Source organism: Rhodamnia argentea, chromosome 2 (assembly GCF_020921035.1).
Source record: "Rhodamnia argentea isolate NSW1041297 chromosome 2, ASM2092103v1, whole genome shotgun sequence".
Taxonomy (NCBI): Eukaryota; Viridiplantae; Streptophyta; class Magnoliopsida; order Myrtales; family Myrtaceae; genus Rhodamnia; species Rhodamnia argentea.
In genome coordinates this window covers 17,575,535-17,591,928 of record NC_063151.1, presented here as the reverse complement: position 1 = coordinate 17,591,928, position 16,394 = coordinate 17,575,535, and the positions used below count along the sequence as shown (strand labels likewise).

The following is a 16,394-nucleotide window of genomic DNA, read 5'->3' as shown; positions in this document are numbered from 1 at the left end:
AATGTCGGAAAAGTTGAAACCATTCATCCATGTCGTTGGTTATATATATATATATATCGTCGTTTGGCCAAATCGAGAGAGAGTTCTGGGGGAAGAGAGTTCAGGTGCGAGCGCGAGACCAAACCATCGTGCGTCGCTTGCCGTCGTCGCAACCCGAGGGGGTTGGCCTCGTGTGTGGGGGGTCGAGCTTTTGTAAAAGGAGGAAGCTTTCCTTTTGGACTCTCACGGTCTCTTCACTGGTTCTCGTTTGGGGTCAAGAGAAAAGGACAAAGGAAAAAAAAAAAAAAAAGAAAGGAGAGGGAGAGAATCTGAGGCGCAATGGAGCTCCGCAGAGGAGGAAAAGCAGTAGAGTTGGAAAAAAAAAAAGAGCTCTGAGAGCTCGTTCACAAGGGAGAGGGAGAGCTCTGTGATTGTTGAAGGGCGAGACTCGAGAGAGCTCTTTCTTTCCTGGGGAGGTCTTGAAGGAAGAGTCTCTGAAGCGAAAAAAAAAAAAAAACAGAGTAGTTCAGAGAGCAAAAAAAAAAATCGTGAGCAAGGGTGAGAGACCGAGTCTAGTTTTTGAGTCCAGACAATAGATCCAGACCTAGTTAACGTGTACACGCTTCTTTTCGACTGTGTTGTGCCTTTTTATGCGTTCGTTTTGATGAAATCGCATGGCCCGTACCTTGCTCGAACCTCGTCGGGGCCGTGATCCGCGGCCTTTAAACGGACGACATCGCGTGCGGTCGAATCCGTTTGGGTAAGTCGTTTGGCCTTTATTTCTCCCGTTGCGGTGTTATGGCGTCGATCCTGGCAGTTGGAGTTGGTGGATGGCGTTATTGATTCGGGGGGGTGGGGTGGGGGCGGTTCCGGTGAGGTCCGAGAGGGAGGACCTGTGAAGGAGACCCTGTGAAAAGCATCGTGGAGAAGACGACCTCCTGGGCTGGGAAGGGAAAGTAAAAAATAAAATAAAATAAAATAAAATAAAAATCCCAAAATTTAAAAAAATATATATTAAAATATTATGTCGCTAGCCGGCCAGTGTCCACGTTAGTATCGGCCAGCCAAAATTGGCCTGATGGACTGAATTTGCACAATTGCAAAATATTTAGGACTCAATAGTTCAAAAAAAAAGTTTAGGACTGAATTGGCACAATTGTAATAAATTTAGGGTTTTTTTGATAATTTTCCCCCAAACCGAGATGTGAAGGGCTGTTTTAAGAAGACGGAAGATCATGATCTTGCTTTACTACATGCTTATTATCGCATTAATTATGTTGTAAACCTATGCAGGACGCTAGAAACGTTGATCAATCCGGGACGCAAGATCATGCCTCCATCTACATCGAGGATATGCTTCGTGGGGTGCTTCCGACCTCGCCAGAGCATAGTATATTTAGGGTTCGTCATGTACTACGCGAAGCAAACGAGAAAGCCTACGAACCCGAGATTCTAGCCGTCGGGCCTTATCACCACGGAAGAGACAGATGCAAATTTATGGAGGAGCAAAAAATGCGGTGCGTGCAGGGGTTGCTTGAGAGGAGAAACGAGGAGAGCGTCCACAGGTACATGCCTATCCTAAGAGCAATGGAACAGCGGGCGCGTGATTGCTATGCGGAAACCATCCGCCTCTCCCCAAATGAGTTCCTGGCGATGATGCTCATTGATGGATGTTTCATCGTCGAGTTTCTCCGTAAGTACGGCATGAATGGCCCGCACATGGAGGCAGGTTTGATTCAAATTCTACCCTCCCTCCGGCGCGATTTAATGCTGCTCGAGAACCAACTCCCGCTGTTCGTCTTGAACGAGCTATATGACATGACTAAAGGTCCGAACGAGCATTGTGAGCTCATCGACATCGCCATCTGGTACGTCAGTGGCCAACCAGTAGACTTGAACAGAAATGCGACGCTTCGCGACATGCTTCGCGACAGCAAACATCTCCTGCATCTAGTGCACACTTGCTGTACTTTTGGCTTGCCAAATGCGCCCCGGATAGAAGGTAGCACCACGCATATGGAGGTGAGTTCCATGCTCTCCGCGATGGAGCTCAGGGAGGCTGGAGTCATGTTAAGGGCGGCGCATGGGCGACACCTTATGGACATCAAATTCAAGAACGGGATACTCGAGATACCAGTCTTCACTGTAGAGGACTTCACCGAGTCGAAATTTCGAAACCTGATTGCGTACGAGCAGCATCGTCAATGTGGAGACATCAGCTACGTGACGGACTACATGTCGTTCATGGATTGCCTCATAAACTCTTCAAAGGACGTCAAGCTGCTCCGCCGCCAAGGGATTATCAGGAACTGCTTGGGCGATGACGTGGTAGTGGCGCAGATATTCAACGAGATTGGTCACGGCGTCATTGTTGACGATTTCTATTACGATGAGATCGCCCGCTATGTGAATGAGTATTGCAACAAGAAGTGGAACCTTTGGATGGCGAAACTGAGGAGGGAATATTTCCATAGTCCTTGGGCTTTCTTGTCAGTTCTAGCAGCCATCGTGTTGCTTCTTCTCACGGCAGCACAAACGGTAATTGCTGTTCTTTCTTGCAACAAGCAAAGTTAAAAGTGACTATTGTCTGTTTGAATATTTCCCTTGGACCAATTGCTTGTGTTCTATAGCCAATAGCAATGTCTTGGTTTTCCAACGAAGACGAACCATGTATGGCTACAGGGAGATATTAAATTATAAATTATTATGTGATTATTCTTAATTCACTATAAGATTAACCGCTTGTTTCAAGCCAATAGGCATGCAACCCCGCCGGTAAGGGTTTGGGGAGGGTGGAGAATCTAGTGTCATAGGTGTGGAGTTCGATTCTCTTGCTCTGCATAGAGACAGAGCAAAAATCACAGAGAGGAGAGTTAGAGATATGATAGACAAAAAAAAAAAAAAAGCTTTTTTGGGAAAAATTAGTAACAAATAATTAGGATTTATTGTGGGGTATACTCTTTTAAGAACTTGTGGCCCAAATATGTTATTACTTTCGAAGTCAACTAAAGGTTTTTATGCTAGCAAATCCCTTATATAGTGAAAAGTAATTGGAGTCTTACCATGTCACAATATCAATATTTGTGTGGATTTTGGAAGATTTGTATTGTACTTACCCGACTACGAGAGATTCTACGGCCAACCCCATTTAACTAAGGCAGATTTCCAAATTTGCTTTTGCCAAAAAGTTGAATTTTGTTCTATGCTTGTAAACATGTAATTCGAGTCCGTGGCAATAATAGAGGATGAGTGAGTAATCACAACATATAAAGGATGTAAGAAAACCAAAAGGAGGGGATAATTTTACAAAGAGTTATTGACCTATTATACGATGGTCAATTTAGTCTCAAACCTTTCATTTAGTCCTAAACATTACGAAAATTTGTTAATTTAATCCTCAACATTTTAATTGTATCAATTTATTCTTAAACGTTTTGAAAATTTGTCAAGATAGTTATTTTCAATTGTGTCTGTTTAGTCCTAAACCTTTTTTGACAATATGTTAATATAGTCATTTTCAATTGTGTCAGTTTAGTCATAAATCTTTAGATAATTTATCAATAGTCTTTTTGGTCAATTATCCAAATAATAGGTTTAGGACTAAATTGGCAAATTGTCACAATGTTTGAGAGTAAATTGACACAATTAAAAGATTTAGAACTAAATTAACCGTTGTCCAATAGGTTTAGGATTTTTTGTATAATTTTCTCCCAAAAGGAATATGGGTACTCTCTCGTAGCACTATTTGTACATAGGGGTGAGCATAATGGACCGACTGAATCTAGGTCCGCTCGGACCAGATCGAATCAGCCGGTTGAGTCCGGTTCTCAAGGCTCTCGGTCCGGTCATTGGTTTTCTAAAAATGGAACCGGTTATGATTAGTCCGGTTCCCGATTTCAAGGAGAACCGCATCGACTGGACCGGACCAAATAATATACATATATATATTTTATAAATTTCCTAAATGTATAACCAAATCTAAACTTGATACTCGCTGATTCAGCGGCACTCTTTTTTCCCTCTCTCACGTCTCCCTCTTTTCACGCATTAGATGAAGTGGTGGAGCCGAGGAGGAGCCATTCCCGCCCACCCCCTCTCAAATCTCCCATCCGAGACCTCCCTTTGTCGTGATATCCAAGATATTTACTAATTTTCTTGTCAAATGGAAAAGCATTGTTACTACCAATTTTCGGCCATTAAAGGATAATGGACTTGTTCGATTTCCACTTCACCATGAGGTCAGTCCAATTCATTTTAGCTCGTCAGCCGTTGATCCAATACAAATGCAATGAAATTATATGATAAATGAAACGATGAATGCAAATATGAGAATTAAATATTTTTTTCTAGGGACCGGGGTCGATCTCTAATTTTCTGCGCAACAAATGAGCAAATGAATCGTCGAAATTCAGGTGTAAATAAATCCTTAAGCTCCGATATGCTTTTGTCGGTAAGTCCAACAAAATCATTGTTCATTCATGGCAAAACCCATTTTGGTTATAACTTACTACAGTGAATCAATAATAGAGATGCCGACATGAAGGCTAATGACCAAGATGCCGACTAAGAAGTTACCGATTCCCGACTTGGCCGATTAAACTCTATTTCACGAGAGTAGTTGTTGATTCATTACGACTAAGTTGGTTATTTGCTGGTCAAGGCTGGAATAATTCGCTGAAGAGTCCAAGTTGCGAGTCTCCAACCTTTAATTCATTCTAATTTCTAATTGTCATTAATGCTTGTTCTAGTTACTAGGTGTTTAATTGCTTTATGGTTCCCATGTTTCTTAATTGCTTGTCTAGTCCCCACGTCGTTAATATTTGTCTGAAGGCTAATGACCAAGATGCCGACTAAGAAGTTACTGATTCCCGACTTGGCTGATTAAAATCTATTTCACAAGAGTAGTTGTTGATTCATTACAACTAAGGTGGTTATTTGCTGGTCAAGGCTGGAGTAATTTGCTGAAGATTCCAAGTTGCGAGTTTCCAATCTTTAATACATTCTAATTTCTAATTGTCATTAATGCTTGTTCTAGTTACTAGGTGTTTAATAGCTTTATGGTTCCCATGTTTCTTAATTGCTTGTCTAGTCCCCATGTCGTTAATATTTGTCTGTTTCCCATGCTTGAGTCCTTCTGTATAATGAGGAGAGTTCTTCATTATAACGCCTACTTGTTGATTGAATGAAAATTTCTCTTTGTGAGTTGAATTGTTAAACCCTTGGTTTATTTATCCTTGGAAAGTGGATTACCAGAAGCCTTTAGCCTGGGTTGGTGGATTATCCTTTAGACCTTGGTGGTGAGTTTCTATCCAATCCCGATCTTTATCCTTGACCGATGGTGCATCATTTATGCCTTGGTGGTGATTGTTGACACTTGATTTTTTTTATCATTTTATTTTTAGGAAAATGATTAAAAATCCATCAAATTTCATAAAATTTAAAAATCAATATTGGCCAAGCATAAGGTGCTAATATCGGCACTTTTTTTCATTTTTTTAAATTTATTTATATTAGAAAATAAAAAAAATTTAAAAAATAGTATTTGTGGCTTGAAAAATATGGAAAAATAGTCAAAAGTTTAATTTTAATTTCAATTGCATTTTGGTCACTTTAAGTTTCAAAAATTTGATTTGGGTCCTTGTAATTTCAAATTCTTACATTTTTCTCCTCGATCGGACAAAAAATTCAATGTTGAGTCATTTCTAGACTTCTTTTCACTCTGAGTCGATTGTGACATTTATCCAAATACCTTTAATTGCATTTCAATCAAACCAATTTCATTAAATGAGCATATTGAAAATTTGACCTAATTCTTTTAATGCAATTTAGTCCCTAATTGAGATTCTTGGTTAACCCGTCAATTTCATTTGAGCCAAAGTCATTACCCAAGGATAATTGACCTGTTTAAGTACATTGATGGTGTTAAATTGGTACAATTTGGCCATTGAATGCTTCAATTGACCAATTTTTACCCATTTTTGACATTTTACTTTGGGTTTTTACACCTAACCAACTCAATCGAACCAAAAGTCATCATTTCTAAATGGTTTCACATCCTATAATCCAAACAATGACCTTGTGAAATCAAGCCATGGCGACATAGTATAAACCACATCTAAGAGGTCTTAGAAGTTTATTGTGGTCTAGACTCTAGATATGATTACAAACATCAAATGTTCAATCCAGCCTTTATGAACTTTTGATCAAATTTTTTTTTTATGACGACTACTCCTCTTGATGTTTGATTCTTGACGCATCGAAAACCTTGGTACTTCTAGCTTCAAATCTTACTTTTGAAATCCAGAGGTTGCACACTCGGAGGGTTAAACATTGAACCAAAGAATTTAACGAACATAACGATTATCTAAAGAGTGGGCTTGACGAATGAAGCTCATCTATGAAATTTAGAATACAGTTAGGACCATTTTCATCGTAGGTCAAGCTTTTGTCCCACTTCCGATAGACCAATTGACTTTTTGACCATGGGAAAAAAACAATTGTGAGCACTTTCCACCTAAACTCTCAATTAGAATCATCTATCTTTTATAAATCCCAAAGTCCTAATGGTCTTATCTTATGCAGCCAAGGGAAAGCTAGCTATGAATTGTCACGCAAGCTGATGGTTTTACTAGACAACTTTTGGATGCTTGCGTTTTAAGCCGACAACTAGCGTTCGACAAACCAGGTTGATTTGGCCGCATGGCGAGTGAGGCAACAGCGATCAGAGACAAGGGTTGGTGGCTTGAGGCGACGAGTGGAGAGATTTCGATTTGGTTGCCATGTTTCTTCAGTAATTTGAGATTGATTTATATCAATGTTTTAGGGGGCTTTATAATTAATTAATCTTCCTCTTTAGGCAATTAAGGGGTGATGTGCAATCTACAACATGTTTGGTAAATCAGGTGAGCGTTAGCATATGGTAAAAACACAAGGTGAGCAAAAAAGTACGGGGAGCCTGAAAGCTGGTACTGACCAAACTCGATTTGTTGGGCCTGTCTTATTTATATTGTTCAGGTCAATTCCAGCACAAAATGACCTTAACCATCTTGAACTAATTCTAAAAAGAATGATAAAGTGTATTGAAAATATACGTTAATTATTCTTTAGATACCTTTAATAAAGTCATAAATAAGTTAAGATATGATTCAATTCAAATGACCGAGAAGTGATGTGCTGATATGGGTTGAATTTGACAAAGAGAAAAGGAGAGAACTATATCAGGAAAGTGACTTTAGAGGCCAAAAATGGCGCGAAATCCCTTTGGCAATTGGTCGAGTAGTGAGCACTAAACAAGCCTTCGGATTGTGCTTACGCGGCTTAAAATTCAGGCCCCGATCTAAAGTTATGCTCCGTTATAGTTGAGGTGCTTGGGAACGCAATTTGTGAATTTTAAAATAATAATATGTTAATTGCCTTATAATGAGATATTCAGATTAGAAATACAATAAGCAATGAATATTTTTAATTTTCACAATAAAAATACAAGACTGAGCTTGAAATGGACCCGTTTAGCTCGTTCCAAGATTTTTTGGGAAAATTATGAAAAAAGTCTGAAACTTATTGTAATTGTGATAATTCAGTTCTAAATTTTTTTTTTGTTTTTTTACTCCTAAATATTTTGTAATTGTGTCAATTCAGCCTTATCCGGCCAATTTTGACTGCTAGCGCTAACGTAGACGCCGACCGGCAAAAATATCATCAAAACATAAGCTCCCGGGATCATACCTTAGTAAACCAACTTATATATTAATTTCAATTAATGTAGACCACATTAAGAAAATTCTAACACGACTTTCCAATCCCGTCACCTCCCGTTGCCCTACCTTTTTTTTTTTTTTTTTGTCTTAGGCATGAATGGTTTCCAATCACCACCTGGAGTTGGCTTCATGAATTAAATTACATATGAGAAGGAAATTTCGTGAACTAAATTAGCTGGCTAGAAAAGGGGAAAAAAGTTATATTTTCAAGAGGAACATCATGCATGACGTGGCAAAAAGATGGACATTATTCTAAAGAAGAGAAATTGACTACGTTCCTTGAAGCCGACGAAATATGGCATCTCCATCAGAACAATTTTCAATAGCCAAAGTGAGATGACTCGGAAGCTTAGAGGTGATTTCCTTGCGAGAGAAAAGGAAACGAGCAGGCTATTTCGTGCTGGCTTTCGTGGCCCTTCTTGATGTACTTTCTAATGGGCCCTTATATTAATGGGCTCATTCCAAGAATGCGATAGACTTGAGTTTGGGCCGGAGGGATCCACTTGGGTTGGCGAATCTGAACGACGATGTTGCGAAAATAGCTTGAACCGCAACTAAGAGTTCTTAGACATTTATCGGGGATTCAGACTATAAATATGGTTGCAACCATCCAATGTTCAATCCAGCTTTTATGAACTTTTCATCAAATTTTCTTTTTCCTACGACTACTCCTCTTGATGTTTGACTCTTGGCACACCGAAAATCTTGGTACTTCTAGCTTTAAATCTTGCTCTTGAAATCGAGAAGTTACACACTCGGAGGGTAAAATATTGAACCGATGAATGTAATGATCATAACGATTATCAAAAGAGAGGTCTTCATGAATGAAGCTATGAAGTTCAGAATATAGTTCGGACCATTTTCAATGTAGGTCAAGCTTTAGTCACAGCTCTGATGAACCAATTGGCTTTTTGACCATGGGGAAGAAAAGCTGTGAGCACTTTCTACCTAAATGGATCCTGTCAATTCGAATCAACTATCTATCATAAATTCCCAAAGTCATATAAAGGTCTTATTTTACGCAGCCAAAGGAAAGCCGGTATCCATTGTCACTCAAGCTGCTGGTTTTAGGTAGACAACTTGTGGATGCTCATGTTTAAGCCGATGACTAGCGTTCACGACGACTAGCGTTCACAACAAACTATGTTGAGTTGGCTGTGCGACAAGTGAGACGACGGTGGTCGGCGACGGGGTTCAGCGACTTGAGATGACGACCGAAGAGATTTCGATTTGGTTACCAACGTTCTTCAAAAATTTGAGATTAATGTTTTATGGGGGTGCTTGATAAATTAATCTTCTTGTTGAGGCAATTTAGGTGTGACAGCATGCTTGGTAACCCAGTTGAACTTCGCATATGGTAAAAACTTGAGGTGAGCAAAAAAGTGTGGGAGCCCGGGAGCCGGGACCAACCAAACTCGATATTTTGGACCTGTTTAATTTATATTATTCGGTTTGGTCCGGGCTATCGGGCTTGCTCTCGGGCCCAAAACTACCAACAATCTCGAACTAATTTTCAAAAAAGGAGAAAATAACATTGAGAGTATATGTTATTTATTCTCCGGATACTTTAATAAAGCCATAAACAAATACGAGCCGATATGGGTTGAATTCGAAAAAAAAAGGACAGAATTATATCAGAAAAGTGATTTTGGTGGCCAGAAATGGCGGGAAATGCTTTTGGCAATTGTCTCCTATGAAGTACGAACACTTTCCGGAGGCCTCCGTACCAATGTTGGCTCCGACATGTGGTCACCGCATGTCGGATTTTCAAGGCAGGTCGGACATCCCGACCCGAAAAATCCAACACGCGCAGGTCAATTTTGAATTTTTTTTTATTTTTTAGGGGTGAAAATGTAAATTAATAAAAATCTAATATTCTAAAAAAAACTCCACCAACATGTGAAAATGTAAATTTCTCCAAGCTTTATGGACTATTAAAATGGAATGTAGTTGAATTTGTCAATTAGAAATGGTGAATGATACTAACAAATGGTGGATTGATGTTTTTAGCCTAAATTCATTCTAGGCTCTTTTTTATTATTTATTTGTTAGTGAATTTGTATCAGATTAACTTGATTAAAAAATAATAATTTATCATGCATATATAAAAATATACATTTAATATACAACGTGTCTTAACATGTCGAAATTCTCTATTTTGACAAATGACGTATCGGCGTGTCGTGTTGTGTGTCGATGTCGATGCCAATTAGTTGGTCTTAATGTCTTATTGCATTGAGTATTAAATAGGCTTTCGGCTATGCTTGGGCGACTTGTACATCAAAAGTTAATCTTAGTTATAGTCGAGGTGCTTGGGTATGCAATTTGTGAATTTTAAAATACTAAAATATGTTAATGTCCTTATAGTTAGATATTTATATTACAAATTTAACAAATAACCATTATTCATAATTCTAATAATAAAAAGAAAAAATTTCAAATAACGGTCTGAAATATCATTATTTTTTCAAATAAGGATATGAAGTAGACTTTGTTTCAACTAAGGACCTAAACTGCTTATATTATTTCAAAGAAGGACCCGATCGAAGGGCAATTTTATCCTTTAGTCCTTTTTTTTTACTATTTACTTTTTTCTTTTCTTTTTTTTTCTTTTTCCTCTTTCCTCTCCTCCCCATCTCCCTCGCCACCGCCATTTCTACCGCCACCTACCGGTCCATCAACCTCCCCTCTGATGCCGCCGTTGGCCACCACCTCCCCAAGCGTGTCAGCCTTGATCATCCGGTCGATTCTGCTGGTCGGGCGATGATTAGAACGATCCACAATAAGTGCAAAAACCAGAGAACGATCCACAATGCGAGAGCGATTGGGGGCTCGTTGATCATGCAAAGGACGCAGAGGTTGCAATTTCACTTCCAAACATGGAGTTCAACTTTGATAGCACTTCTTCTTCTCCGTTCATGATCCGTTGAGCCCCCAACGTTTCGGCAACTTGTATTTTAGTGCACCCACGGGCCCCACCAGAACTTCGGCTTTTCTTCGCGAGCTCAAGAATTCAAGAAAGTCCTTGTCCTCGATACCCTTTGCTTGGGAAGAGAAGCCCGGAGTCCCGAAAGGCAGAGCAAGTGACCGGAGCGGCAGCAGCGGCGGTGACGATTTCGAGTTCGATTTCAGTGGTCAATTGGATAGAGCTTTGGTTTCTGGGATTTGGATCACCTAACATTGGGATTTTTGTAACATGCTTATTATTACTCAAATCAGGCCGTCCAAATGAAAATGGACGGCCAAGAATGGGCCACATCATTTGTTGAGGGGGCGGAAAAAAATTTGGGTGAGAATTTTTTTGGGGTTTGAAAAATTTTGAATCCCAACCCTCTCTCAAATCAGGTCCTCTATTTTCATTTGAACGGCCCGATTTGAGTAATGGTAAGCATGTTATGGAACTCCAATGTTAGGCGATCCGGATCCCGATTTATGCTAATGAGCCGTTTGATGGAGGCAAGATTAAGTCTCTCAAACCACCACCGAGATTGCAAGAGTGACGCCGACTCGGTGATGAGCTCGCTTCCGATGTATCCGAGATCGCCATCGATATTCGCTCAAGGGAAGAAGATGGTCCAAGAAGTTCTCTCCATTCTCTACTCGAAGAGAGACTTCGACCCCTTCTTTGCAGCTCTCAAACCAAACCACCATGGAAATGGAAGTCATGATTCCATGGTGCTCAGGGAGGTGGGCCTGTCCTCGGGCCATAGTAGCTTGCGGTGCGGTGCCGGTGGTGCTGAAAAAGAGGGGGATGTGGGACCGAGAGGTGGCAGTGGAGATGGCGAGTGGCGAGGAGATGGGGAGGGGAGGGAAGAGGAAAAACAAATAGAAACAGGAAAGTAAAAAAAAAAAAAAAGTAAAGGACAAAATTACCCTTCGGTTACACCGGAAGAAAATGATTATACTTTAGGTGCTTATTTAGAATTTTCTTGCTAGTTGTGTCGATCAAGAAGGCAATTATAGCATCTAGAGTAGGTAAAACGTAGGAATTGCTCTAGATTTTCCATGAAGTTTCGTGGAGGGGTCGATTTTCATATAGTACAATGCAACTTGTGGATGACTTCAGAGGTTGTTCTCGTGAAGTCAATTTTTAACGTTTCCTTTTAGGTCTTTCTCAGTCCTTTGCCGTGAAGTCAATTTTTAACGTTTCCTTTTAGGTCTTTCAGTCAATTTTTCACGTTTCCTTTTAGGTCTTTCTCGGTCCTTGGCCACTACATCAAGTTCCATGAACTTTCGGTTTGTTGCAGTACCCATAATAATATGCCTGTATTGTTGAAATCCGAACATGGGATTTTCAATTTCTACCTTGAAAATCTCCTATCGTGCCACTAAATGCGCAATATCGAGAATTGGGCTGGCACCTTCATATTTATATTCATTACAGGGGTACAAGTTGTCTCCATCATAACTGGGATGATGATATCTAGCTAGTAGCTTGAATGTAGGACCCTTTCCAATTGTCCTACGAAGTTTGTAAAATGGTCGGTTTTCACTTGGTGTAATGCAACTTGTGAAAGACTTCATATTTCATTGTCATGAAGTCATTTTTCGTTGTTTCCTTGCAAGTCTTTGTTAGCCCTTTGCCTCTTCATCAAGTTCCCCAAACATTCAATTTATCGGTGTAATCAGAGCAATTTGCACTCAGCTGGTGGAAATTTAAACATGCGAACTTTTAATTCTTACCTTAGAAATCCCTCGACTCGACGCACCAATTAACCATGCGGACCAAGATAATAGTACAATGCATCTTGTGAAGGACTTCATACACCGTTGTCATTGGGCGTTTCCTATTAGGTTTTTCTTGGCTCTTTGCCTCTCCATCGGGTTCCACGAACTTTTAGTTTATTAAGCAGTGATTTCAAATCCAGAGGTCTCTTTTTCTTGGTCGGCCAAAGGAAAACGTGTTTGAGTTTGGCATGAAAAGGTTGGAATTTGTGGGAGTCTCGTTTTATCTCCTACTCGTTTTATTGAGAAACAAACCCACAAAAACAGAAGAACTGAATCCTATATCGTTATAGCTGGTCTGGCTTGGCTAGAAGAATGAGCAGCCACCAAAGCAATCAAGTAAGTCTTCTCAATTTTCGCTTGCCTTCTCGGATCCTTGACTGCTGAGTTCATTGAGTAAAACTGAAGTTGAAGGATGTGACCACGAAACTCTTCTAGACAGTTTCCCCGTCTCGCAACGAGGCCCCGTAATGATCTGCATCTCTGGCTTATCTTTTATTTGGCGGATTCTATTTTGGCTAGTGGTATTGCTTTGACGATAATCAGGATTGAAAAGGGTTGATTACAATAGATTTGTATTATATCCAATGTCAAAACCACTTGTTCATCTTCGGCGCATGGGATTTAGCCTGCAATCATGTTCGGAGATCAGCTTATTTTTATCCATATTTTTTTTTATTTTTTCGCTCCCCTTCCCAGCCCAGATCTGCGGTCTCTCTCTCCTCCTCCTCTTCTTCGTGATCTGCATTTCCACGTTGCTACAGTTCACCCACCGCCACGGGACAATCGAATTGGGAAAATGTCGGAAAAGTTGAAACCCTTCATCCATGTCGTCGTTTGGCCAAATCGAGAGAGAGAGACTTCTGGGGGAAGAGAGTTCAGGTGCGACCGTGAGACCAAACCATCGTGCGTCGCTCGCCGTCGTCGCAACCGGAGGGGGTTGGCCTCGTGTGTGGGGGGTAGAGCTTTTGTAAAAAGGAGGAAGCTTTCCTTTTGGACTCTCACGTTCTCATCACTGGTTCTCGTTTGGGGTCAAGAGAAAAGGAGAAGGGAAAAAAAAAAGGAAAAAAGTTTAGGATTTTTTTAGTAATTTTTCTCAATCCGAGACGTGATGGGCCATTTTAACAAGATGAAAAATCATGATCTTGCTTTATTACATGCTTACTATCGCATTAATTATGTTGTAAACCAATGCAGGACGCTAGAAACGATGATCAATCCGGGACGCAAGATCATGCCTCCATCTACATCGAGGATATGCTTCGTGGGGTGCCTCCGACCCCGCCAGAGCGTAGTATATTTAGGGTTCGCCACGTACTACGCGAAGCAAACGAGAAAGCCTACGAACCCGAGGTTCTAGCCGTCGGGCCTTATCACCGCAGAAACGACAGATGCAAATTTATGGAGGAGCAAAAAATGCGGTGCGTGCAGCGGTTGCTTAAGAGGAGAGACGAGGAGAGCTTCCACAGGTACATGCCGATCCTAAGAGAAATGGAACAGCGGGCGCGTGATTGCTATGCGGAAACCATCCACCTCCCCCAAAATGAGTTCCTGGCGATGATGCTCATTGATGGTTGTTTTGTCGTCGAGCTTCTCCGTGAGTGCAGCATGAATGGCCCGCATATGGAGGCAGGTTTGATTCGAATTCTACCCTCCCTCCTGCGTGATTTAATGCTGCTCGAGAACCAACTCCCGCTGTTCGTCTTGAACAAGCTATATGACATGACTAAAGGTCCGAACGAGCATCATGAGCTCATCGACATCGCCATCAAGTGCTTATGTGACCCACCAGTAGACTTGGACAGAAATGCTACGCTTCGCAGCATGCTTCGCGACAGCAAACATCTCCTGCATCTAGTGCACACTTGCTGGACTTTTCGCTTGCTTCCTGAGCGCCAGCCAGAAGGAAGCACCGCGCAGGAAGCAAGCACCGCGCAGACGGAGGCGAGATCCATGCTTGGCAACGTGCTTCGTGAGAGCAAACATCTCCTGCATCTAGTGCACACTTACTGTACTTTTGGCTTGCCTCGTGCGCGCAAGCCAGAAGGTAGCACCACGCAGACGGAGGTGAGATCCATGCTCTCCGCGACGGAGCTCAGGGAGGCTGGAGTCAGGTTAAGGGCAGTGCAAAGGCGACACCCTATGGACATCAAATTCAAGAACGGGATACTCAAGATACCGGCCATCACTGTAGAGGACTCCACCGAGTCGAGATTTCGAAACCTGATTGCGTACGAGCAGCATCGTCAATGCGGAGACATCAGCCACGTGACGGACTACATGTCGTTCATGGATTGCCTCATACACTCTTCAAAGGACGTCAAGCTGCTCCGCTGCCAAGGGATTTTCGGGAACTACTTGGGCGATGACGAGGTAGTGGCGCAGATGTTCAACAAGATGGGTCACGGCGTCACTCTTACCGATTTCTATTACAATGAGATCTCCCGCAATGTGAATGAGTATTGCAACAAGAAGAGGAACCTTTGGATGGTGAAACTGAAGAGGGAATATCTCCATAGTCCTTGGGCTTTCTTGTCAGTTCTCGCAGCCATCGTGTTGCTCCTTCTCACGGCAGCACAAACGGCATTTGCTGTTCTTTCTTACATAAACCGAAGTTAAATGTGACTATTGTCCGTTTGAATATTTCCCTTGGACCAATTGCTTGTGTTCTATAGCCAATAGAGCAATGTCTTGGTTTTCCAACGAGGACGAACCATGTATGGTTAAAGGGAGATATTAAATTATATTTTATAAATTTCCTAAATGTATAACCAAATCTAAACTTGATGCTCGCTGATTCAGCGGCAGACTATTTTTTCCCTCCATCACGCCTCCCTCTTTTCACGCATTAGACGAAGCAGTGGAACCGATCTCAAATCTCCCATCCGAGACCTCCTTTCGTCGTGATATCCAATATATTTACTGATTTTCTTGTCAAATGGATAAACATTGTTACTACCAATTTTCGGCCATTAAAGGATAATGAACTTGTCCGATTTCCACTTCGCCATGGGCTCAATCCAATTCATTTTAGCTCGCCTGCCACTAATCCAATGCAAATGCAATGAAATTATATGATAAATGAAATGATGAATGCAAATATGAGAATTAAATATTTTTTCTAGGGACCCAGGTCGATCTCTAATTTCTTATGCAGCAAATGAACAAATGGATCATCGAAATTCAGGTGTAAATAAATCCTTAAGCTCCAATCTACTTTCGTCAGTAAGTCCAACAAACATCGTTTTTTATTCACGGCAAAACCCATTTTGGTTATAACTTACTACGATGAATCAATAATAGAGACGCCGACATGAAGGCTAATGACCAAGATGCCGACTAAGAAGTTACCTATTACCGACTTGGCCGATTAATCTCTATTTCACGAGAGTAGTTGTTGATTCATTGCGAACCAACAACATACCGATGGGGGACTAATCTAAACCATTTCCTTGATTATATGGAGATATCCCAAGGTGGTTATTTGCTAGTCAAGGCTAGAGTAATTCGCGTAAGAGTCCAAGTTGCGAGTCTCCAATCTTTAATACATTCTAATTTCTAATTGCCATTAATGTTTGTTTTAGTTACTAGGTGTTTAATAGCTTTATGGTTCCCGTGTTTCTTAATTGCTCGTCTAGTCCCCATGTCGTTAATGTTTGTCTATTTCCCATGTGTGAGTCCTTCTATATAATGACTAGTGTTCTCGGTTATAACATAGACTTGTTGGTTGAATGAGAATTTCTCTTTGTGAGTTAAATTGTTAAACCCTCGGTTTCTTTATTCTTGGAGAGTGGATTACTCTTCGATGGTGAGCCAAAAGCCATTTAGTCCGGGTTGGTGAATTATCTTTTAGACATTGGTGGTGAGTTTCTATCCCATCTTGATCTTTATCCCTAACTGATAGTACATCCTTTATGCCTTGGTGGTAATTGT

At 40.9% G+C, this 16,394-nt stretch overlaps 2 protein-coding genes across 3 annotated transcripts in view; both read left to right on the top strand.

Moving 5' to 3' along the window:
• Positions 1–2,699, top strand: part of LOC115747882 (UPF0481 protein At3g47200-like) — a 37,543-nt gene extending 34,844 nt beyond the window's left edge. For both annotated transcript variants that reach the window (XM_048274797.1, XM_048274798.1), the window contains one exon: positions 1,273–2,699. In XM_048274797.1, coding sequence (XP_048130754.1) covers positions 1,273–2,553 — 1,281 coding nt within the window. In that variant the 3' untranslated portion in view covers positions 2,554–2,699. The remainder of the gene's footprint in view (positions 1–1,272) is intronic.
• A 9,966-nt stretch (positions 2,700–12,665) lies between these two features.
• LOC115747881 (UPF0481 protein At3g47200-like) lies at positions 12,666–15,119 on the top strand. The gene is made up of 2 exons (XM_030684213.2): positions 12,666–12,800; positions 13,659–15,119. Exons 1-2 carry the CDS (start codon positions 12,777–12,779, stop codon positions 15,078–15,080), a joined length of 1,446 nt encoding a protein of 481 aa, XP_030540073.1. The 5' UTR covers positions 12,666–12,776; the 3' UTR covers positions 15,081–15,119.
• Positions 15,120–16,394: the final 1,275 nt, after the last annotated feature.

What these genes read in the sequence shown, in the direction of transcription:
- LOC115747881 (XM_030684213.2), top strand. Translation starts at nt 12,777, where the DNA reads ATGAGCAGCCACCAAAGCAATCAA. An exon ending in GCAGCCACCAAAGCAATCAA is followed by an intron (nt 12,801 to 13,658) that starts GTAAGTCTTCTC and finishes AAACCAATGCAG; the next exon opens with GACGCTAGAAACGATGATCA.